Source organism: Quercus robur, chromosome 5 (genome assembly GCF_932294415.1).
Source record: "Quercus robur chromosome 5, dhQueRobu3.1, whole genome shotgun sequence".
In the NCBI taxonomy this organism is placed as follows: Eukaryota; Viridiplantae; Streptophyta; class Magnoliopsida; order Fagales; family Fagaceae; genus Quercus; species Quercus robur.
The window spans coordinates 26478052-26502983 of NC_065538.1; the positions used below are offsets into that span (position 1 = coordinate 26478052).

Below are 24932 nucleotides of genomic sequence, written 5' to 3' on the forward strand. Positions count from 1 at the left end.
ATCAAGAATCTAGTTTAGTGTTGAAATTCCTAAAAAGGCTACATCAAATTTGGTATTAAAGCCCGTTGAAGCTCCTGTCTTGTGTCAGATTAGCAGCTTCTGTGGGTTATGTTTGTTGACTAAGTACATCGAATTATTATTATTATCATCTATTACATTTGGGGTTGAAAAGGGAAGTTAGTGGCCTTAGTGGCCTTTTAGGGTCACCCAATCCTTTCATAATAGGTTGGGTTAGGTTAGGGAGCATTGAGATTTGTGGTGGCTTTTGGGAATGGAAATAGTACATCCTCTAGGGTGCTTCTGAAGGACCTAGGGCTTTGTTTATTTATTTATTTTTTTGGTGGTTTGGCCTACTATACTTATTTCCCTAGGGTATTGATTTCTGTGTGTCGGAATTAACTTCTTGTTTCTGCAACACCTTCCTCCTCACAGTCACTTTTTGTTTCCAATTGTGACTTAGAATGTTCATATTTCCGGCCAGATATTGCGAATCACTAATTTCTTTTGCAAGCTTGTTAGGCATTTCATGATTATGTTTGCCTTCGTACTTAATTTTAGGCATTTCTCTGGCAGGAGATTGCTCAACCCATTTTCTGACATTACAACCCACACATGTACATTTGTAGTAGCTTAACCACCTTCTGCCCATATTTACGCCATCTGTACCCATCATCGGAATTGAAAGGATTAGCAACAACAATGGTAGGCTCACTATCCTGGTATTTCTTATCAGAATGAGATGCCTTGATGATTCCATCCTGGAAAATCTTTGATAATACCACCATGCTAGTGTAGGGATTGAGTAGCTGTGAAAAGAAAAATTTTTGTTAGGATAAATTACACTGTTCGATCCTAAACTTTTACTCTGATTACAATGTCCTCCATGCTTTCGAAATTCGTTAATGACTCCCCAATTTTATAACCTTGCTACAATGTCCTGCTGTATGTGTTGGTGTTATATTAACAAAAAAGTGGCGCACGTGCGTGCATCACACTTGACATGTGACCCCACTTAACCAGCTGAGTCAGAAATTTCCATGTCTGTTTGTAAACTGTAAACATTTTGCAATAAGATTATCGATAGCAGTTTTTGATGCAGGAGCATCTAAGCTTGTAAATGTGAAATGCTGCTTTGTAGTTTTTGTAACAGGTTGCTGAATTTCCTTTTTTTTTAACTAGTTAGTTGTTAAGTCTTTTCTAACAGCACAAGATTGAGAGCTCTTTTTTAACCAATTGAATAAGCCAATTGATTAAACAATTAGAAGGCATTACCATGGGTGAATCAGATGAGAACAGTCAAAGATGAAAAATGATAAGAAATTAAAAACGTACGAGTCAGTGATGGGAATGTAATTGGCTTAGTCTATTGGGATGTTTCAGATGATGAAGAGTTCTATCGGGACCTTCCTTAGTCTAAACTTGAATGTACTGTTATTTGATTGCAGTTTTCTTTAAAGACCTTTTAATTTGGGAATTTTAGATGATGAAGAGTTATCTTGGGACCTTCGTTGGTCGATCTAAAGTTGAATTGACTTGACACTTATTTGATTGTTTGTTTTATGTTTTTCACTGTTGGAATGCTTTTAATTAAGTTCTCCCAGAATGAAGACTATTTGGTAAATTCTAGGTCTTCTGGAATGGGCTGGCCTTGGCTGCACCAAAGGCCTTGTCGCCTCACACCTTAGGGCATCGGGCCATATAAGGCCTTGGCACCTTGGCACCTTAAGGTTGCCTTTCGCCTTTAACTACCTTGACCCTATTTCTAGTTGACTTAGGAAAGCCAACTATTGATTTTAAAAAATCTGCTTGATTTGAAGAAAAGAAATGAATTACTAATAACCTAATTTACGACCAAGACTTGACCAATAAAAATATAATTGACTTCTAAGAGAAAAAATAATCGACTTCATAAAAACAAATGAAGGAACAAAACCCAAAAGAGAAGAAAGCAAAGGTCTTGGACTGTTATGGTCACCAATTCAGTGTTCATTTGACACATAACTATGCACACACCATCATTTGATGGTATAGGTCTCACAGTTGTTTAATCCATTTAATAAAGCTCAATATTAATTTGACTATTATTAGTTGCCTCGAAAGCTGTGCTTGTGAGTGAGATGTCCATTGCAGTAGAGTCTAATGGAACCTTTACCTATTTCCATGTTTGTCTCCCCCTTTTTTTGTTGAAAACACACCTCAGTAGCCACTAAGTTACAATGAACCCTTTTCAGTTCTTGCTTTATTAAATAAAATTTCTTTTAGAGTGTGATGTCAAGTATGGGAACAAGCAAAAGCAAAAGGAAGGAAGTTTACACTTCGATTAAAGAAGGGAAATTCTAGTACTCATGGGTGGCAGGGCTTGTTTAGGGCTAATTGGTAATTGGGTACCTTTTAATTTTAGAGCTATGTTTTAGTGTTCTAGAATGGTGTTTTTTGTGGTGCTTAATTGATTGTTTGGTTTGCATTATGCTTTGTTCATTTGTTGGTTTACTTTGTTTGATTTAGACATTGAATCTCAACTTGGTTGGTTGGTTAGGTTGCTTATACAATTTGCAACTATGTGTCTTTTATGTTTATGCCTTGCAGCCATGAACGTTAGGTTGTTTATATTTTAGTGTTTTACTTTAACTCTTCCTTGATATGATTAAATCGATTGAAAATCAGTGTATATAGATGCATGATGTATAATTCAGTTTAGCAATTATATGTTTTCAATTTTCTGTGAAATCTCTCTTTCACTCTGTCTCTCTGTATTTGTTTCTGTGAGTTTGTTGTAGAACATTCAATTACTTGCCTGTGTTTACTTGCAAAAGTCAAGCTTTTCTTCACTATTACTTGCCTGTGTTTACTTGTCTGTGTTTACGTGTCTAACATGATTGCATGCGTGTCAGATATGCAGCAAGTGGGAAATGTGGATCCTGGACCGACGGTTGGTACACAGTTGACGCGGCAGCCGGTTCATCGATCCACGCTGCTTTGGGAGACGCCAGCCGGTCAGGTGTGTAGTTGTACTGAACTTTGAACATGTCGAAATCATTTAATTTTATTTTTGTAGGGTTCTTTGATTCTTAGCAAATAGACGTTGGACATGGTAGAATGTTTTGGTTTACGCAGAATTGTATTTAATCCAAAGAGAAAATGGCATGAAGCATAAATAATCAAGAACATTGTGTGGAGCAGAAATGTTCAAAGTCAGTACATGTCCAAAGTCAGTACATGTCATTTAGAAGCTATAGTAATCAATAAATAATTGAATCCGCTACTATTCTTTTTTCCAAACATGCACACACAATTACGCGTGGCTACACATAAGACAACTAACGACCTTGATTCCTAATTCCCTACTCCATTTGACATAGTGAGGCACTTTGTTCATTCATTTCAAAACATGATGCCCATCACCTTAGTGCTAATTTTAAACAATGTCATTGATGTTGAATTTGATCCTATCTGCTATTGAGGTAGAGCGAATAAGCAATTAACATTGTAACTAACGTTTTGCAAAATGTTCGGGACTAACTAGTTAGCCTACTGTTTCTTGCATATTATTATTATGTAGCATTGTTATAGTTATTTCGTGTGCACTATCCTAAGACAATGCTCTTTCGTGTGTAGGTAGTGCCAGGCGTGCTAAACTGCAGACGCCGAAGTTGCAAGTTACCCGAGCATGGGCTTGACCCACGGATTGCTCGGTACATAACTGAGGCGGGTTTTGAAGGGTTATTCAAGGTCCCAAACTTGGAAGTGGATCATGCGTTGATCACAGCACTAGTTGAGCGTTGGCGTCCGGAGACGCACACATTCCACCTACCGCATGGAGAGATGAGCATCACCTTACAAGATATTGAGGTGATGCTAGGGGTTCCTGTTGATGGGTTGCCAATTACTGGGGCTGTGAAGATGGATTGGCCTACGTTGTGTCTTGAGTTATTGGGTCATCGTCCACCAGACCCGATACCGCATCCCCATGAGAACACCTCTATCCTTGCTGGGGCGAGGCTCAGATTCACGTGGCTGGATGCACTATTTAGTGGGCCCCTAGCTGCGGATGCTACTGATGAGGTGGTGCAGCAACATGCGCGCTATCACATACTCGATCGGTTGGGGACGATTTTGTTTATGGATAAGTCAGCAGACCGGGTGTCGGTGCTGCCTCTACAGTTCCTAAACCCAATCAGCAACGCGAAGAGGTACAGTTGGGGTAGTGGGGCATTAGCCTGGTTGTACAGGCACTTATGCAAGGCATCGGAGTCGAAGGCGAAGCAGATTGGTGGAGCAGTGATGTTGGTGCAGCTGTGGGCGTATTCGAGGTTCCCATTGATATGCCCTGTTATGAGGTTGCCACTACCGCCAGTGGAGGCAGGTCCCCTTGCCAATCGGTATGTTATTTGAGTAGTTTGATACAATTGTCAAGTACTCTTATTTTTTTTCAATAAATGTTTGGTATGATTTGTGGTGCCTACGTATATTTGTAAGACTATGTTGCTTCTATGATTAAAGCATGCTACTTTGCGAAAGACAAATTTCTTCACCTTATGTCAATCATTATATTTGCATTATTATTATTTTGGTTAGTCTGATTCCAATTTAAATTCCAATATCTTACTACATTTAGTTAATATTAGAAATGCTAAAATGTATTGGCAATGCTAAAGCATAGTTGTTTTGGCCAATGTCCTTTTTTGCCTGGTAGTAGTTCTAAATTTGCAAGATAATTAGGGCCATAACCTAGGCAAGAGCCTTGTAGTTTAATTGGCACCTCCTAGTGTTTCCGACGTAGACATCCAGGGTTCAAATCCCCCACTCCAACTATGAAATTATAAAAAAATATAAAATAGAATCAGGGCCATAACTTAACTTTACCCTATGCTTAACTATTTTTATATGGTAAGACAAATAAGTATATATTACATGTATATCACACCTCTAATACAGAAGAAGATAGAAGAGATTAAATCATATACTTTCAACAAATCCCTAAGTCAAGAATCTCTCTATGTCTAGATCTTTCTAATTTTTAGTAAAATAAGTGGTGGAAACCCATAATGATGGTTGGATATCATAGATAACCTTGGGTTTTCACTTCTCAGATGGTTTGGGTTTAATATTCCTCCTTCAAATTTCAATCTAATGTATTTTTGATAATTGTGTTTAGAAATGAAGTATTGGTTTTTTGGTTTTCAAAAATCATTCATCATAGAATATACATAAATTGATATATGAGATGTACATGAGTCAAGAGCTCGTTGGCACTAATTGTAGGACTTGGCTAACCAATATGCATCACGGTGGGTTAGTAAGAGCTTAGAAATTAATTTAAATCCTCTTAGCATTTCCATCGATGATTGTTATTCTTGGCATTCCTTTATCTCAGTCTCTAGATTGGGTGGTAGAATATTTTTCTGCCGTATGTCATTGTTGTTTAGTCTAAAGGTTAAAGACCTCATGAATTATTTGGTATCACTTTTGATGTGTAGCATAAACATTTTATGTGGATTGGTAGTTGCATACATTGCCAAGTAAATGGTTATGAAGGTAATGGAAGTTCTGGTAACTTTGAGATTTTTTTTTTTTTGGGTTGATGGTAACTTTGATATGTTAATGAAGCTATAGGCCTGTTTCAAATCAAAATTGCCTCTATTAGCTTAGGGACTGGCCTCTTGTCCTAAAAGGGTCCATGGTCATGAGATGCTTACTAATGCCATAGGTTCAATCTGCCTTTTGTAGCTTCTAATGCAGCATTTGAGGAGACAACTGCAAATAGATTTTAAACTTTGGTAGAATGAATTCAGTCGAAAGAAATTTTTTTGACTACATTCTTTTGAGAAATAAATTTTGGTATCATGCTAAAACTCTTACTAGAAAGTAATTATACTAAATGAAATTATGTACGGTTATGTCATTGGAGAATTTATATTTTGTCAATAAATAATATAAAATAGTATTCAATGTGACAATTTCTCCAATTTCTCTATAATGATCCACAATTTCTATAATTGCTCTACTACCCAGTGAAGGACAAATACCAGACCAACCCCAACCAAATTATCGAAATCCCAACTTTATCCACCACCGTGAACGACCCATATTCCCTAATCACAAGTTGGTTTTGTGATTGTGGGGTTCCATTGTCGAATCAAAATGTTACAAACGAAAAGGGTAAAGAAAATTCAAGAAATTGAAGATACATTCACATGGAGTTAGTCACCATTTCTATCTAGTTTCCAATATGCTGTCTTCTGTCCAAAGCTGAACCCATTGAGAATACAGTAAATCAAACAGGGCAGGGAGACAATAATTCCCAATCCTGCAATTGCCTAACATAGATAGGGTACTAATGCACTACTTTACCCCTAACATCCAAATAATCACTAACCCTAGCATGTTTGTTAGCTGCAATTTGGAAAGGATCATAAACTAACGTAAACTAACCAATTAAAAGACTTGTTCCCGCACCATGCATCAGGCCATATACCCTCACCATCATGCCATCCCCAATTTGAAATCTAATAAATTTATAGGACTCCCAAAACCTGCTCTTATTCCTTTCCACAGTCCCACTCCGTGTGGAAATTCTACTCCGTCTATAGTCCACTGGGAATCTTGCTCGTATTTAATTCTCAGAAGGCATCTCCACAATTGGTCATTTCCCTGAGTAAAGCACCATATTCACTTATCCAACAATGCAAAGTTGAAGGAGCTTAAATTTTTAAAGCAGACCAGAGCGGCCAGTGGACTACAGACCAGTGAACTGGGACCTAGACTGGTATGGTCCACATTAAAAAACCAGGAAAAAATTGGAAGGGCTCAAAACCAGTCAAACCGCTTCCTGGTTTTGAGCAGTTTGATTAGTTTTGGCCCCTTTTTTAATTACTAAATATTTTTATTCTCTTACAAAAGAAAACCTTGTATATTATTTTTTTGATAAGTAACAATCTAATATATATATATATATATAAATATCATGCATATGTTATGTTTACACATAAGCTAGCCCAACATTAAAAACTAAACAATGTCAGGCCCTTGCAAAAACTAAACAATGTATTCATGTTTGAAATTCTTGATGGAGAGGTATTTATTGAGGAGGAAGTATAGTATCCCCTTTCATTTCAATCTGGGACTTTCAATAAGTCTTTCTTACAAAACAATAAGTCCCTCATTGATTTTGACTTGTTTTTATTTTTATTTTTTTAAACTGGTAAGTTATAGGTGCACCCAATGGGAATCCAAGATTGAAAAGAAAAAAAGATATTACACCATGCTTGTAGTAATAAAGGAGCCACTCTTTTTCTGTCTTTCATTCTAGAGAAGAAAAGTTCCAAATTTAGCATGATATTTTTTATTTTTTATTTTTTTGATATATAACTTTAGAACTTTTTATTAAAGAATAGGCAACCCAAGTACACTGAAAATGTACTACAGTGGCATGAATATTTGCATGATAATTATTTGGAATCTATTATTTGGATGATAACTAATGAGCATTGTTTGAAATTATATGTTTACTAGATGGAAGGGACCGAAGAGCACGACAGAGCATGCGACACATGTGCTAGTTGCGTATCGTGCGTCACTGTCGAGTATACGGGCACACCAGGTATTCTACCGCTTCATGTCACAATTGATACTGTTTGTTCTATCGTGCTTCACGTTGTCCACATATGATCGTCGAGTGATACTGTTTGTTCTAATTGAAGTGCAAAGAATAATATGTTAACTCATAAATCCAGCACTATAAGAAATTCTCCTAATGGTAGAATTACGTTTAATTTTGATTGTGAATCAATGTCTGAGAGTGTAAATTATATATCAGGATTTTCTCAAGTCACCTTCCCTTTTTCCGACAAACAAATCTTTGCCAAAGTTAGAGATAATTAGTGGGGAACCACATTCATGCAGTTCATGATTCATGACCATAAATATAAAATTATTGGAAATTCAATGATACATAAAAAGTAAGCATGCATGCTATAATTGTAGACAGATTACTGATGGCAAGTTATAGCTCGAGCCAATAAAGGAATACGTATACAGATAAGAAAATGTTTTCGATGACATGAAATAACAACTCTATCTAAGAAAGAACTCAAATCATACATAGGTATAAGGTGACAGCCATAATTAATAAGTAATTCTCTCCTTGATCATATTTTCTGATTCAAGCATCATAGCTTTTTATTATGTGGCTGCCACACTGGTAGCACTCTGAGCTTCTCTTATTGTTGGCAGGCATCTTATTGTTGACCATTTATGCAGGTTGTCTGGGAGCCCTACAGCGATGTCCTAGAGTTGTTGCCCCCATATTGCACTGCCGGCCGACAAATATGGAGGGCCAATGTGCCATTGATCTATTTTTGGATAGTAGAGGATCATCATCCGGAACGTGTCTTTCGTCAGTTCGGGATGAAGCAAGTGCCACCGGATATTGTAGATATGTCCGTTCATCTCCACAAAATCTCCCTCCAAGGTAAACTAGATAAGGATTGGGTGCAAGAGCATGCTGTCTACATTGACCGATGGGCCCATAGAGAGGAACATATTGCTGATGCACCGGCATTGGATGGGGACACGACATACCTTGCTGCTTACATGGAGTCGTACCGAAAGACGACGAGACGGTACATTACACGCGACTCGGCGTATTGGGAAATAATGGTAAGGCAACAATTCGATGCTTCTTTTATTGATTGACAATATATGTGTGTTGCTGCATGCATTATGAGAATTTTTTGATGAGTGGAGTCATTGGATCAATATTTTGATATTCATTTTAGAGAACATTTCATTTTAGAGAACATTTTCATATTCATTAGGGTATATTTATTTATTTTTAGGTTTGCCAAATTGTTTTTGAACATGCGGTAATGAGTACCAATTAGTTATGGATACTTTAAAGTACCGTCCCTAGCTAGCTTGGTGTTTTCCTCGGAAAACCCAGTCCATATCTTGCAAAAGTTGATTGAATTACACAGAATTGTAGGATTTTTTTTTTTCATAATGGGCTTCCTAAAAAAGTTCTTGAGAGAAGAGGAAGAAAGTAACCGAATCTTTTTTCCCCCTTCTTTTGGCACCTTAAGGTTGCCTTTCACCTTTAAGTGTAGTAAATTTGTGGAGTGACCATCACACCAAGAGTGTGTAGTGGTAAGTTACTTGGTCATGTTAATTTACTACACTTATATTTGGTCAAATAACAGTGAATCAAAGTTGCATTTTAAATTAGTACTCATGATAGAATTTAATAATTAATCATTGGCTTTTTCCTAGCTAGGAGCTCATTGATGTGGTTGTTGTAATATCACCCCACTTAGTTTTCCATATGAAATTTGCCCTAAAACTGAGATTGTTTGAGGCATGGTATGGTCACAAAAGTAAGCTATTTTAGAAAATATAAGTGGAGCAGTCTCATTGAATTAGTATAACCGGGTTGGGTTTAGCACATCTATGGATTATCATAAATTTGGGTTTGGTCCATAGACAAAGAGAATATGATATTGCAACACGATTGGGATTATGGCCAGCCCTGTTCCTCATAGTTAGGGCCCAACCCATTATTAGTTAATTTACATTTATTTAGGAAAACAAATGTAATAATGATATTGTTTGTACCTCTGATTCTTTAAAAAGACTAGACAAATATTTAAAAAAGGAACTAGCCAAATACTTTATACTGCAAACTTTGTTGCACATTTTATAACATTGGGTTCCATTGCAATGTCTACTTTTACTCCAACCTATTATATATTCTTTTTACGACTTATGTTAGTAGGTCCATAGACTAGAAGGGTTCTCTTCTCTGGTACCCATTTTATACAATTCATATATTGCTCATCAAATAGAAGAAAAGTAATTAAGGGATTCTTTTTCTACAGATTTTGATATCATATAATTAGGTTATGCCAAATTCGTTATATAAAAAATACTAATCAGTGTATGACTCAGCAGTAGGTAGAATACTTAATAATCGCATAACATTGCATGATTTGCACTTTGAAATAAACTAACATAAACCTTTTCATTCACTTTTATAGTCTCATTTTAGTGGGGCAAGCATAAGATGATACAACTCTGAAGACTCAAGCAAATTCAAACTCGCATTTGATCGAACACTATAATTCTTGGTGAAAGACCATCTTATATAGTATCTTACTAAATTATTGACATGACCTTCGCCAATAATATGCAAAGAAAATGTTAATGCTCTCGTCAAACAAGTAAAGCCTTCTCTGGTTCCTTAAGATTGTCTTTTGTCTTGTTTCTTCATCTACTTTTTAAAGACATTGCAATAGTGTGCGATACCTTGGAATATTGTAAAAATGATAATTGCAAGTAGGATTAGCTCTTTCAATATCTTATAGATCGCAATGCTTTTTTCACGGGTATGCATAACCCCAAATTTGGTTCGTGTTAGTTTCATTAAATATTAATAGTATATAATTTCAACCACAACCTATTTGGGGGACAATAAAAATTATATATATATATAAATTATTTGTTAAAAAAAAAATTAAAGATAAAACAGATTTAGTGCTTTGGACTTAAAGGCCTAGTGTTGCACAACACAAAACTAAAGAAAGAAGTTTTAATGGGACTCCTTTATTTCGCAGGTTGAGTCCACTGTGGAATTACTATTGCAATGCGAACCAAACTCCGCAGTGTACAACCACCTGAAGAGGACGCTGGATCTTGTCGGAGAGATGAGCCGAGCGGCATTGGAGAATGCGCGTGCCACGGTGACTGAGGCGAGCACACAGGCCACAGGCCGTGGTGGGGGAGGTCGTGGGTCTAGAGGGCGTGGACACAGTGGAGGTCGTGCATACAGTGGAGGTCGTGGACGTGGTCACGAGGATGACGATGTCTTGGGTAACTTCCAACTCTAATACCTTCAATTCTTACTGACTTTAACTTCTACTACTTTCAGTTGTAATTTATTTAGAGGACATATTATAGTAGCAAAGTATATATTGTTTGGTAACATGTTTTTAGTGTTAATTTTCACTTCCTTCTCATAATTATGGTATAATTAGTAGCGTTACAATGTTCTGCAATTATCATAAAAATTAACCAATGGGAATAAGCACTTTTTTCTTCCAAGCGATATATATATGTATTGAAATGTAAGACATGCAAACTTGTTTCATTCATTCCTTATCAACTACAATCACAATACTATTATCCACTTTTAACATATACACATCAATGCTAATATATTATGCTTATGTATGAAAACAAAAGTCCAGCAAAATCATTTTTTCATCGTATAAAGCACAGAGCACTATGGATGCCAATGTAATTCCTTTTAAAAATATTGCTACGCGACCATGAACATAAAATTAGCATTATATGAGGAAATTCAAAGTTGTGATCACACTATGACGTTCATAAAATTAGAGTTTAAAAAATAGTAATAACAATGATAGTACATGCTCAACTAAACAAAGCTGGACTTTGTATTTCAAAGGTTTTGTTTTATAAATTTTATTATTATAGTTAATTTAATATGCCAATGATGAATTAAAAACAAAGTTTTATTAGATTTTACCAACAAAACAAGGTTTATACGTAACTCGTCTAGGTGGCGTGAGTATTAGTTTTATTGGGAAGGGTTTACACTAGACAATAGTTATTGGATTCTATGAACGACATGCACTAGGTGCGGGTCAAGCGATTACTTACGCATTTGGCCCTTGTCTGATGTTGGGTTTACACTTTACAATAGGGTTTACACCGTATTCACTTCGCCCTTGGTTACACTTCACATTTTGAATCTTCTGTTAGAAACAATGTTTTATTGTTGAAGTTGAAATAATTATTGTATGAAAAAATTGGCTTTTGCCCCTTTCAAAAAAACAATCTAGCATTTTACCGTATTTTCCAAATTAATTAGGAAATGCCCCTCTGTTTAAATTCGATTTTTTGAAAATCAAGTTAAGCTCTATAGTGACGTTTTTTAGGATTTTATAGTGACGTTTTAAGGACCTATAGTGGCGTTTTGTAATCCGATTTCCATGAAGTTCAATTATAGGTAACAAAAAGAGAAAAAAATTGCATGTAACTCGACTTTATGGAGATTGGATTATAAAATGCCACTATAGTTCCTTAAAAACTCATTATAGGATCCTTACAAATGTCACTATAGGGCTTAACTTTGTTTTAGAGAAAATTGAGTTTAAAAAGAGGGGTATTTCCCTAATTAATTTGGGAAAGACGGCAAAATGCTAAATTGTTTTTTTGGAATGGGCATTTGCCCATTTTCTCTAGCTTGGGGCAAAATATGATACTGCCATTGCAAATGGAAAAGCATTCAATCAGAATTCAGAGTAAGAACATTGGACCGGAAATTCAAGCAACCATGAGACTTCATTTTGTATGATTGGTTGTGTGCATGTGAGTGTGTATATGAGAGGTCTCATGCACCCAAATTAAGCGAGTTTAAAGGGTCAAATGCCATTGAATCATATCTACGCTGCAAATAGTAAGACATTTTATGACTCAAAGTGGTTATCTTAATAAATGCAACTGTTTTTCTGCAGATGATGAGGCGTTGGAGGGCGACTGGGGCATGTACATGGATGGTGTCGGGTCATCGCGATGCACGTCTGACGCTGCTGCCCAGCCATCCCACCCCCCTGGCCATGAGAATAGTGCAGAACACACATCCTGTGCCCAAGCTGGCCCTCGGTCCCCACCACCCACTCGGCTGTCTCCCCCATTGTTTGCCGACTCTGCCCACGACGGTGGCTGTATATTTGTACCCACCCCTGGCCGACCGACACCACCTGTAGTTCAAGCTGAGCCCACCCAGGACCCTTCACTTCCTAACCCTGATGAACCGGCTGCACAAATCGAACAGATACAGGGTGAGAATATAGTGCCGGTACATGGGTTGCGAAGATCACTTCGCACTGACATACATCCCCCTGGTTGTGGGACCGGCGACGGTAAATAACATGATTTATGGAAACATGGAAGCTATCCATAGACTGCGCATAATTATAAAACACATATAAAACTCATAAAGGAATTATTACTATGTCATTATATGTCATAGTCTTCTATTTTCATAATGATAAAGTAATTATTTGCATAGCTAGGAAGGCATCTTTCTTAACTGCTACATGTTCATCAGATTGTTCAGATTAACAATCTTCTGCTTAGTTTGCATTATATTTTATTATTTAGGCAGTGCACCTCCATGCTATGTAAACTGTTTATCATTTACCTTAATAGAATGTCACAGGACTTGCATATGATGTTGTGTGCTTTAAGTGATGATCGTACTCAGATCATACATTTTCTGATAATTAAATTAAGCATAGGGAATGTGTGCATTCAAGTAATGTGTGATCCCTTTGAATTTCAGGTAAGACGAGACCGGCGAAGGCAATTGTGAGGAAACGAAAAGATCGTTGAGCCGTTGATGATGTGGAGCTTATGGGGGTAAAACCTTGCCCAATATAGTTGATACATTTTTAATTTATTTTAGTTTTTGAGGTTCAATTTCGAAAATTACAATTCACAACCAAAAAAAAAAAAAAGAGAAAAGAAATGTCCTCATTATTAGTTGGTTGGGATATATGGCATGACTTAGGTGTGCGTAAACGTTAAGGGATTTTTGTATAGTTTAAACTTATATTGTCATTTAGTTGTTGGTTTTTGTTTTTTATTTATTGATTCATATTTGGCATTGAAGTTTTTGCAGGCTTTAGTGGTTCCTACTATTGATATTAAAAGAAACCTGACCACAATTTGTTTTTTTCTTTGTTTTTTGCACAGGAGTTGGTAGACGTGTTATTGTTCGTGTAACAGCTAGCGGATAAAACTTTGAGAACATTTTTTGGACATAAAAGACTGACAGATTTTTGGAGAGCATACATGACAGCAGATTTTTGTAGGCCATATATGTTAACAGCTGATTTTTTGGATATGTTAGACACAGCTTTTGGAACATATTTTGTAAATGAACCTACTTAAGCATGTTTATGGTGTACATGAATATTTGAGTCAGCTTCGAGTTAGGTACCAATTATACCAATTATATTTGCAAAGGGTGGATATTTTCATGTGCAATGGAAAAGTTCAGTTCTAGATTTTTGTATCTATGTATCTGCATATTTGAACAAGGGCAACATTAGACGAATGCAATATAGTGATGATGGATGGAGATCCCACAACTGCAGAAGTTTAATTTATACATTACATTTGTTGAAATTTTCCTTTTATGTGGGTCTCTTTTATAAGCAAAAGACTCTAGTGTAAATTTAGACAGTTGGGATTTGTTCAAGATGAATGCAACGTTAGCTGATGAATTACTAGTTCTTGTTCTTGTTTCTCTAGTACCCATGAGGATTGTTCCTATACCCGTCATACTTTGTGGATTATTTACAACCAATATTCACGCTCTTATTTTTGCAGCTGTAACTGTGGCTTATATAGGTGAATCCATGGAGGGTCATCATTGACTAGTTTGCGTGATTTATTTTTTAAGTTTAACCCTTACGCAAAAAATGTGCGTATCGAGATAATGTAAGGGGTGAGCATAATATATAAAAACTAAATAGATAAATCATATAAATATAAACTATATAAAGTATAGAAGTAATATTGAAATTACAGATTTTAGCTAACGTTCTGGGGCACGGCAACAAACAAAAGGCGAAGTAAAAAAAAGGAAAGAGATCGAGAAGATATTTGTCGTAAAATTCCAGTTCGGTCTATTTATCCCCCCCTAATGAACTACTATCTTTATATTGTTTTGTTCATTTAATTCCAATATTCAATATTATTACATATTCGTAATCATAATCTTACTAATAATCAGGATCGCAATACTTACAGTATTACTCGCTGATACACTTGTCGAGTAAAATTACTCGAATATTACGTAGCCGAGTAAAGAGTAATAAAATTCCTCCTAAGTACACTACCCCGTACTCGATTTCCACGGAATCGAGTACTAATTTAAAACCAAGAAATTCCATCACTCCATTCAATCTTGTCTGCACAACTCGATTGCTGTTGGACTGGTGTGTGATCGGTCAGTTTCCATATAACTCGCTGATGCCCTTGTCGAGTATTATTACTCGAATAATATGAAGCCGAGTAATTCGTAATCACATTCCTGCGTACCATACTAAGAAGTACTCGATTTTCAGGGAAGCGAGTTCCCAGTTAAAACCAAGAAATTCCATCAGTCCATCCAATCTTGTCTGCATAACTCGATTGCTGTTGGATTGGTGTGTGATCGGTCAGTTTTCATATAACTCGCTGATAAACTTCTCGAGTAACATTACTCGAATAAGCTGAAGCCGAGTAATTGTGCCCTAAAATTCCTGCGTACAATGCAATTTAGTACTCGAGTTCCTTGGAAGCGAGTACTAATTTAAAACCAAGAAATTCCATCACTCCATCCAATCTTGTCTGCACAACTCGATTGCTGTTGGATTGGTGTGTGATCGGTCAGTTTCCATGTAACTCGGTGATGATCTTATCGAGTAATGTTACTCGAATAAGCTGAAGCCGAGTAATTGTGATAAGACTCGCTTATGTAGTTATCGAGTACCGTACTGGTTTATTTGATTTCTATATGTCTAGGTACCTTTCCCCCAGAAACTGAACGAACCCTCACGCCTCTCTGAAATTCTGAATCTGAAGACTGCCTCTTCGTTTTCGTCGTCAACCATTACTCTCTGTAATTTTCGCTGAATCTCCTCAAAACTCCAATCGCCCCTCTTTGATGTACACAGTACAGTACAGATAAAATTCTTCAGTATAAAACCAAAACCCTAGTCTGAAAATGTCTCTCAAAGTCGCTATTCCCCTCAAATCCGTAGGCGACCCCTCTGATTTATCTTCTCCTCACAACCGGTATTCCAACCGGTTATTTTTCTTCAGCTTTGAACCACCGAATCCAGTCCAGCAAGGTATGTCCTTTTCAGATGATGAATGTCCATTATAATTTTTGTTTTGTTTAGTTAGAAGTGAAATTGATTCATTAAAGTGTAGTAGATGTCGTTTGCTGTGTTACTCATTATTATCGTAATGTCCATAGATTTGTGTTGTTGATTTTAAAATAATTGGGTCTTGTTGTCTGATTTCTTTTCAAATTTCTTTGTATCTGTCATCTTCAAACAAAATATTTTGAGAATACATCCGTTCGTTTGTGTCCATCATAATGTACATGCAATTTTGTTTAGTTAGTAATGAAATTGCTTCATTAAATTGTAGATTTCGTTTACTGTGTTAATCATCATCATGTCCATTTTTTAGTACTTATAGTAGACTTTGTCATTTTTAATAAGTAAATCGATTTAGAATAGATCATAACAGTTAAATTATATGATGTAAAACAAAAGAAAAGTCTAGAGACACAGAAACCTAAAATTTCACCCTTTTTGTCTTTAGAGGGTGCTAAAGTTATATCAATACTTACAAAAGTAATGTTACAACTTCTCCACAAATTTTGACACGTGTTAAATTGGTAGGTTATTATTGAGTCTCATGTTGTTTAATATTGACATACTTTTATTATCCATATTGAACAATATGCCACGTCATACAATTCTAAAATTTATTATGAATTTTAGTATGTCTACATACTTATTGTATTAGTCCCAGTGTTCTGGGCTCGGGCCTGTGGCCTTTGTCTATGCTTGCACAATAGTTCAGGGTGAGGTATACGTGGGTTAAATTTAGTCCAAATTTGGCCAATTAACCCACTAGTGTCTAATTGTTAAGTAGTAATAGTAGATTGTTTGTTCCTTTTGTTGATTTTAAATTAATTTGTCAGTCCTTACTTTTTCTTACAATTACTGAATTTGTTATCAATAATTTTTCTTTAAATTGGTCTAGATGGAAAGTGATCAGATGATTCGCAGTGACATGACGAAAAAAGGAAAACAGCCTGAGTTAGATGCCCAATTTAATGAAGTGTCTGACCTTCCCGAGCCAAAGAAGGCAAAGACTGAGCTCAAAGTCTACAAGAGGAGGACTTCAGGTGTTTGGCGTGACTTTGAGATGCTTCCGACAAAAGATAAAGAACGGCCTTCATGCAAATGTAAGCAGTGTGGAAAGAAATTTATTGCTGACGGAGCATTTGTTCAGTATAATTTGAAGCGCCATTCGGAGTTATGTCGAAAGAAATTGGAAGTGCCATTGAGCATTCCTGTTTCTACAGGTAATGCATTTTTTATTTATATGTTGGCTATCCAAAGTTATAAGTTTATGATTTAAAAAAAAATTATAATATATATGTCCAAAAGGTTCTGGATTTCCCATAAAGTACAAAAATGTTTACTTTAAATATTAATGATGAGGTGGTGTAGAGAAAAGTTGAAATGGCATTGAAGTTGCTATATGTAGTACAAATTTGAGTTATGAAAATAGAACATGCTGCGCAGAGTGTGCACAATCTTGGCGAGAATTTAAATGGAATAATCTGATGAAAAATTATGCATGATGGTATGGTTGATACCAACGTAATACAAATTATATTCATGCATATTTTTTAGAATCGTTTTTGGATTTTGTTGGCAGACAGTAGACAGTACAAAAAATTTACCAGTCATTGTTTTTTCTTACTACTATGCAAATGACTTATTTGTTTAATTGATTCATTGCTTACATTGCTTCATTACGCACACATTTTAAATTTCAGATTTATATCGTTTATACGTTTTTAATGTTTCATTCAATTCATTTGATGTAGACCTTGTACAGCCACAATTGGAAGAGGTCAGTGAAGATAAAAAGAGCATGGAGATCAATAACGATGAGCACAAGGAAGACAGCTCTTCTAATCGAGTCTCTTAGTGATGTCTGAAGGCTTTTTCATATGGCACTGGATTTTGCCATGAACAATTATTACTATTTGCGACGTAATCATTTTGGGTTTTTATTATCTTAATCTGTTATGTGTTTTAGTTTTTCATATGGAACTGAAAATGGCATCTAATAGGAGAATACTTGGTTATTTATTATGGAACTTTGACATGGTATTGTTGTTTACTTAGTATGGACGGACTGTGGAACATTTTGGAAATATTAATTGTTTTAGTGGAAGAGTTGCCGAAGTATTTGCATTTGTCGTTATTTTGACTTTTTTTTACTTGATTTATGGTTGAATTCTGAATGTACATACATGGGCAACATAACAGGTTATTTGACAATGTGGGAGTGGAATTCAAACGTGTTAAGTGTAATATGTAGTGGAATTATTATGTTTTGAATTTGAAACAACAAAGAACAGGCCGAGATAGTTTTTATTTATTTATTGTTTTTTCAAAATATAACCGTGGTACATATGTTTTTTTTTTTTTATTTATATAAGTTCACTTTTTTCATTACATTGTTTGCTTTCAATTTTTATCAATTTAAGAGTTTAAACCATTTCTTATGAATTAGAGATAAAGATAAGTTTATTACATTAAGGGTATTTCATAATTTTCATTAGTTGTTTAGCGCTTTCCCTGAACATCAGGGGCAATCTTAGAAAATAAAATATTATACAATTTAGTATTTAGTCGAGTTTTTATCATTTTGTACTGAACCTGATGTTTTTTTAAGATTATGTATTAAAATAGTTTAGGGGTTTCTCTTATTTCGAGTCCCCATTTATTAATTAAGTGAATGTCCTTAATGTCTATATTTAAGTTCTGACTATTGAATGAAAGGTAAAAATACATGTCTAACTTGCACCAAAACATTGCCTACAAAATTAGATTACTCTCCTGATGGTATTCAAATTACTTTATTCACTTATCAAAAAAATTTCATTAAAACAAACACGTTTGTTTCAGAATACATCTGCCATGATAATTGATAAAAAAAAAATTATAATAATGTGGTACCAACCGTTGAACACACACATCTGCCGTTATTGAAACAAAAAATAAAAATCAATTACCTTTATTTAAAGAAAAATAAAATTTTGTAATTATCGTAGCACAATTCTTATCTCAATCCAATTATCACAACAATGATGTTTTGAACAATTACAAAAAAAAGAAATAAAAGAAAATAAAATCCAAATAAATTTAAGAAATAAAAACAATAAATAAAAAAACCTTCAAAAAGGTCATCCACTCTTTCTTACCTACGTACAAGTTTAAACTCTCCTCATATAAAACAGAGAAAATAAAATTCAGTTTCATGATCATCAAACAGTTACAGTCTATCAGTTACAATATTATTTGACTTTGTCTATCCTTATCCTCATGTCTCATCTGCAAAAGGTCCTTACAAAAAATGGTCAACATTCTTTGACGCAGAGTCAAATGATCAATTCTGTCGAAGTAAGGAATGAAATGGTCTTTTTCTTCCCAAGTATGTTTAAATTTATTTGGAAATGTACATTTGTATATGTTAAGGTCGAATAACTGCATATTACGTAATGAAACAGTTTGGCAAATGCCCATACATGTTTCATTGCTAGGTGGTGTGCATATCTGGATTTTATGTTCCAATATGGCTCAATGTCATGCTGCAAAATCATAACCGACACGGGGTATATTACATTAGCGTTACGACAACTAACCTATTGCTCGTTATATTCGCAACTTAATTATATACAAGTTTTTTTTTGTTTTTCCTACGCAAAAAAATATATAGATAAAATACTTATTGGCTATCCAAAGCCAAGTACAGTTACCAAAACAACATACCCAATGTTAACAACAATACAAGCAATTACAGGCCAACAGGCTAAGACAAAGTACATAATAAACGTTGAAAAGGGCAACAACAAAGATATTCAACAACACTTTAGCATGTTCAGCACAATTGTGAGCCATAGGGGTCATAAAAACACATATATTTATATATTTAGTATTACTAGATTCATAAATGCCACAAGCAAGAGCCATAGTTTCACCTTCATTTCGTGCTTCCTTGTCGTGCCGAATCATGAACTTCGTCATCCCCCATAACATGGGCTACCACTTCACTTAGCATGTTAGTACTCAAGGTTGCAATCCTCCTTGCATGGTCACGCTCCTCAATAGCAACGTTTAACTGATACCTCAACAATCTGTTCCTAACGTCTCCATCGCAATAGCTAGTTCCTTCGCTTTGAGATGCCATTCCAGAACTTGATGGCGACATGGTAGGAGATGTCCACGATTGGGAAGCACCATACTGCACGTTCCTACCATTACGTTGCATGAACTCCATGTATGCAGATTCTGCTTCCCGTCGATCCTTGTATGACTTGTGTTCAGCGTTCGCGAATCTATGAACTTGTTTACTTGCTTCTGTCCAATTGTCGTATATGCCAGGAGCACGGCCAACGAAAACAACATAGTATCTGCCACCCTAAAAGAGTTCGTACAACAACACTGTATGTTAAAACCTATTGCTCGTTGTGCTGGGGTTAGAACTTACGAAGTTTCGAAACTGAGGTATTAGATAAAAATGTACCATGTTGCTCTACCAATAGGTGCCAGTGGACTGCAGCAACGTTGACGTTTCTTGTTAAAAGATCTGACAAACAGTTGCATCATCAGCATTTGGTTTGTACAGTAGTAAATTATTTAATGAGAAGTACAAAGAAGGTGGGCATGTTACCTCTAGAAGCGAAGGAGGCTTCTCTCCCTGTCTGAATGTTTTCCTCTGCCAAGGTTCCAATCCACCAGGAGAGGAACCTGTCATCTTATATAAAGTGGAATAACTGTTGTACTCGAATGTACAAGTTTCGAGTACAACATGCAACTCGCCTCTGTAAATGGCGAGTATAAACAACTGTCCTAACGACCAGTTTGGTGAAGTAAATAATACTCGGTCTCCTCAGGAACGAGTTTTATTTAACTCCATTTCAGAATCACTGTGCGTTCTGCTGGTAGTTGTAGGTTTTAATAATACTCGGTTTCTCACGAATCGAGTTATATGTAACTCGATTGTTTCAGAAACGAGTTACATTCATGACGTACACGGTTTCCATAATACTCGTCCTCAGTATAATCGAGTTATATGTAACTCGATATAAGTAATGCCGAGTATGTTCCAACCATAACACACCCCCACCCGCCCAACTTTCTGGGACCACTTACCAATTATAGTTCATACTGTCGTTCTGAACTCTGGAGGTGGACCGGTCTGCGCTTGCAACCATTGTGTCACAACTAGTGAGAGGTGCATGTCATCTTACATCAATTAACTATCTACACAAAGCACGCTAATTCATTGCCAGTGCACTTCAAGAAATTGTTCTGTCAACATCTCAGTTGATAGGTCAGTAATTCATATAACACTTTACAGCAACACAAATTTTTTTATTGCTGTTGTGGGTGTTGAATTGGGGTATCTGAACAAACTTATGTAGTACAAAATTTGATAACAGAAATTATTTCAATGTTGTGGGTCTTCAATGCTAAGTATCTGAACATAATAATGTGGTACATGTTGCATGCTAGGAATTATATAACTGATATTTGCAATGCTTTTGCATGCTAGGAATTATTTCAATGCTTATGAATTATCTCCCTTAGACCAACACGAATTTTCTCAATGTTGTTCTTGACAATTTTTTGAATGGGGACATCCTTACAATACTGTTCTTGACAATTTTTGAGAACACAAATAATATGAATGTTGTGGGTCTTCAATAGGGGGTATTTGAACATAATAATGTGGTACAATTTTTGAGAACATAAATTAGTTTCATGTTGTGGGTCTTCAATGGGAGGTATATGACCATAATAATGTGGTCCATATTGCATGGTATGAATTATCTTGCTTATTTGCAATGCTCATGAATTATTTGTTGAACAATAGCCAGCATGAAACCCGACCACATTGTGCAAACATTTTCGTTATCGAAATGAACTCTGATGGAGTAGACGATATAATTATTCAATAGTAATTTTTATCATGTTCAGTACAATTTGCTTAGGTACATAGGGCATGTATAGTTAGCCTATGCTTTGGAAATATTACGCAGCATGATACAATTATTACTATTTGTGGTTTAGGTCCGTTATGAGTCCACATTACTTCTATGTTTACTACGACGGGGAGGCATATATTAATGACTTGCACGGGCTATCATACCGAGGTCCGAACCAAAAGCAAACGCTTATTGAAGTGAAACGTGGGATACCCACGAGAAAACTTAAACGGAAGATAATGTCAACTATGGGGTTAGACAAGGATACCCACGACATCTCCATTGTATTTCGGGCTCCGCAGCAACTAGTAGGTACCCAAGTGTTCTACAATTCAATTCCGTTACAATGCGACAATGATGCAAATATAATGTGGGGAGTGATAAAGCGGGCAGGGCAATTCATAGGTTCTGACTTGTATGTAACTGTCCACACTGTTGGGTTCAATGTCGACGGGGGTTCGCAATATGGCAGTAGAGTTGGAGAGCAAGAATCAATTCCTGTAACCGTTGTGCACCCGTCAGTTACACCCGAGACATCTTTGCCCCACAACTGTCAACCATGGAATGGGGTTGCTATGGACAATACTGAAGACGCCGAAGTGTTAGGGTCTATCCATACCCATGAGGATGAAGGATATACTCACCGAAATGAAGATATCCAAACCTACTTGGACGAGGCAACCGAAATGGATGAGACTCGAGATGTGTATGAGGAGTTCATTGATAACAATGGACCGGTAGAGAATCCAGAATTGTTAGATGAACTACAACCGGAAAATAATCCGAACCCTAACCCCGAATGGTTCACGTCAAACACATGGGATGACATTAATGACCCATCACCTTCCCTGGAAACAGGTCTGCTGAGTTGGAAACCGGGGGACGAACCGAGCAAGGGGATGCTATTCAAGAATAAAGCTGCGGTTCAGCACGCGCTAACCATGTTCTCCGTTGGGCTGAATAAAAAATTTAAGTACATGAAGTCAGACCCCGAGAGACTGGTTGTAACGTGTGTACACGATGCATGTCTGTGGTCAATTCGAGCTATCTACAGCAAAAGGCACAAGCTGTGGATGATCACAACATGTAAGGGTCCCCACACTTGCTCGACACTCCAAGTGGAATATGATGGAAGGATGATGGATTCGAAGTTCATTGCCATCACAATTGAGTCATACGTACGGGAAGACATTTCAAGAACAGTAGCAACCCTGCGTAGTGTTCTTCATGCGAAGCATGGCCATTGGGCGTCTCACTATAAGGTTTGGGATGCAAAACAGAAAGCCGTTGCAGCCATCTACGGTGGTTTCGATGAGTCATACGCAGAATTGCCTCGGTTCCTGGCAGCGTTAAAAGATGCAGATCCAACCACAGTGACACAGTTGAAGTGCGACCACCGTAGTGTGCCGGGAACTTGCACATTTAACTGTGCCTTTTGGGCTTTTGGTCCGTGTATAGAAGGGTTCAAGTATTGTAGGCCGGTGATAAGCATCGATGCAACGCACCTCTATGGCAAGTACAAGGGGAAGTTGTTGATAGCAATGGCAACGGATGCTAACAACGAGGTTTATCCACTGGCGTTTGCCGTTGTTGAGAGTGAGAGCAAGGAGACATGGGGATGGTTCTTGGCATGCCTGAAACGATATGTTACGGACCGGACAAATCTTTGCATCATCTCTGACCGACATTCGGGTATAAAAGCTTGCTTTGATGACACAAGGATGACTTGGTTGCAGCCTCCCCAGGCCCATCACCGGTATTGCCTCCGCCATGTAGTTAGCAATGTGAACACAAAATGGAAAATTCCGGAGTTGAAGAACATGGTATGGAGGGCCGCAAGCGCGAATCAAGTTAGAAAGTTTCAGGCCACACTGGATTTAATTCGCAATGTCAAACCGGCTGCACACAGGTACTTGGAAAATGAAAACAAAGAAAAGTGGACACTTGCACACGACGGAGGGCGTCGATACGGAGCAATGACAACCAACCTATCGGAGTGTTTTAATGGAGTACTGAAAGGTGCACGCAGCTTGCCAATCACGGCAATGGTGAGGTACACCTTCTTCAAAGTGAACTCCTACTTTGACGCTCGTCGTAATCTCGCTCTAGAGCAATTGGAAGCGGGTCAAGAATGGTGCAAGTATGCCATGGACAGGTTCGAAAAACACCAAGCGAAGGCAAAGGACCATATGGTGACACGGATGTGCACACAAGCACAGTTATATCAGGTTGACACACCGGGTAATCCTCTAAGTAATGGGGGCGGACAACACACGCACAGGGTTGATCTTCGGGGTATGACATGCACATGTGGAAAATGGGAAGCATACAAGATGCCGTGTTCACACGTAATAGCAATTTGTGCTAAGTATAAGCACGATGCGCAGCAGTTTATTGATCCTTGCTATAGCGTGAGTCATAGGTTCCATAGCTATGAACCAGTATTCCAACCGTTGAAAGACAGATTAGCATGGCCGGATCCGGAAGAAAGTAGAGTAGTGATGCCCAATCCGCACCTGATCCGGAACAAAGGTCGGCCAAAGTCCACACGAATCCGCAATGAGATGGACGAGAATGATAGGGAGTTGCCGACCTCCCTATGGATCGAGAATGGACCCAAGTCAAGATGTGGGTTGTGTGGCCAAGAGGGGCACAACCGTAGAACATGTCCTACTCGAAATGTGGAGTCAACTAGCAGTGGAGCTGCATCATAGGTAAAGCTCATATATCTCCTACAACGTTTGTCATATATAAATTGCCACTATTAAGAACTTGGAATATTGTTCTCTATTGCCATAGTAAGTATTTGGACTAGTCATGAAACAAACACTGGTGTTCATGCATGTATAGGCAAATGAGGTTGTTCAGTTGTTTTTGTTACACTATTCGTCGTAAGTGTTGTAAATTTTTCCTGTTCTGCCTATGTTGCATGTTAATAACTTATATAAGTCCAGTGTACATAACATTTTATAACTATTTACAGTAGGTACGGCAGCCAAGGTGGATGGGTGCTAACAAAGCTGGATGTTGCGCAGCGAGGATGATCCCTACC

General features: G+C 36.9%; 3 protein-coding genes across 3 annotated transcripts; all 3 read left to right on the forward strand.

Annotated features, from left to right (window-relative positions):
- Positions 1-2892: 2892 nt before the first annotated feature.
- On the forward strand, positions 2893-4538 carry LOC126729048 (serine/threonine-protein phosphatase 7 long form homolog). Its single transcript, XM_050434794.1, has 2 exons — positions 2893-2998; positions 3616-4538. The coding sequence occupies exons 1-2, from the start codon at positions 2894-2896 to the stop codon at positions 4390-4392; spliced, it is 882 nt and encodes a 293-aa protein (XP_050290751.1). The 5' UTR covers position 2893; the 3' UTR covers positions 4393-4538.
- A 3868-nt stretch (positions 4539-8406) lies between these two features.
- LOC126728028 (uncharacterized) lies at positions 8407-13441 on the forward strand. Its single transcript, XM_050433910.1, has 4 exons — positions 8407-8658; positions 10608-10863; positions 12534-12941; positions 13364-13441. The coding sequence occupies exons 1-4, from the start codon at positions 8407-8409 to the stop codon at positions 13411-13413; spliced, it is 966 nt and encodes a 321-aa protein (XP_050289867.1). The 3' UTR covers positions 13414-13441.
- Positions 13442-22128: 8687 nt separating this feature from the next.
- On the forward strand, positions 22129-24594 carry LOC126728029 (uncharacterized). Its single transcript, XM_050433911.1, has one exon. It carries the CDS (start codon positions 22129-22131, stop codon positions 24592-24594), a length of 2466 nt encoding a protein of 821 aa, XP_050289868.1.
- The last annotated feature ends 338 nt before the right edge of the window (positions 24595-24932 follow it).

Excerpts from the sequence above, each read along its gene's own strand:
- LOC126729048 (XM_050434794.1), top strand. The coding sequence starts at position 2,894 with ATGCAGCAAGTGGGAAATGTGGATCCTGGACCGACGGTTGGTACACAG. Across the intron at positions 2,999-3,615 it reads GGGAGACGCCAGCCGGTCAG|GTAGTGCCAGGCGTGCTAAA; the intron begins GTGTGTAGTTGT and ends TTTCGTGTGTAG.
- LOC126728028 (XM_050433910.1), top strand. The coding sequence starts at position 8,407 with ATGAAGCAAGTGCCACCGGATATTGTAGATATGTCCGTTCATCTCCAC. Across the intron at positions 8,659-10,607 it reads CGGCGTATTGGGAAATAATG|GTTGAGTCCACTGTGGAATT; the intron begins GTAAGGCAACAA and ends TTTATTTCGCAG. Across the intron at positions 10,864-12,533 it reads CGAGGATGACGATGTCTTGG|ATGATGAGGCGTTGGAGGGC; the intron begins GTAACTTCCAAC and ends GTTTTTCTGCAG.
- LOC126728029 (XM_050433911.1), top strand. The coding sequence starts at position 22,129 with ATGGGGTTAGACAAGGATACCCACGACATCTCCATTGTATTTCGGGCT.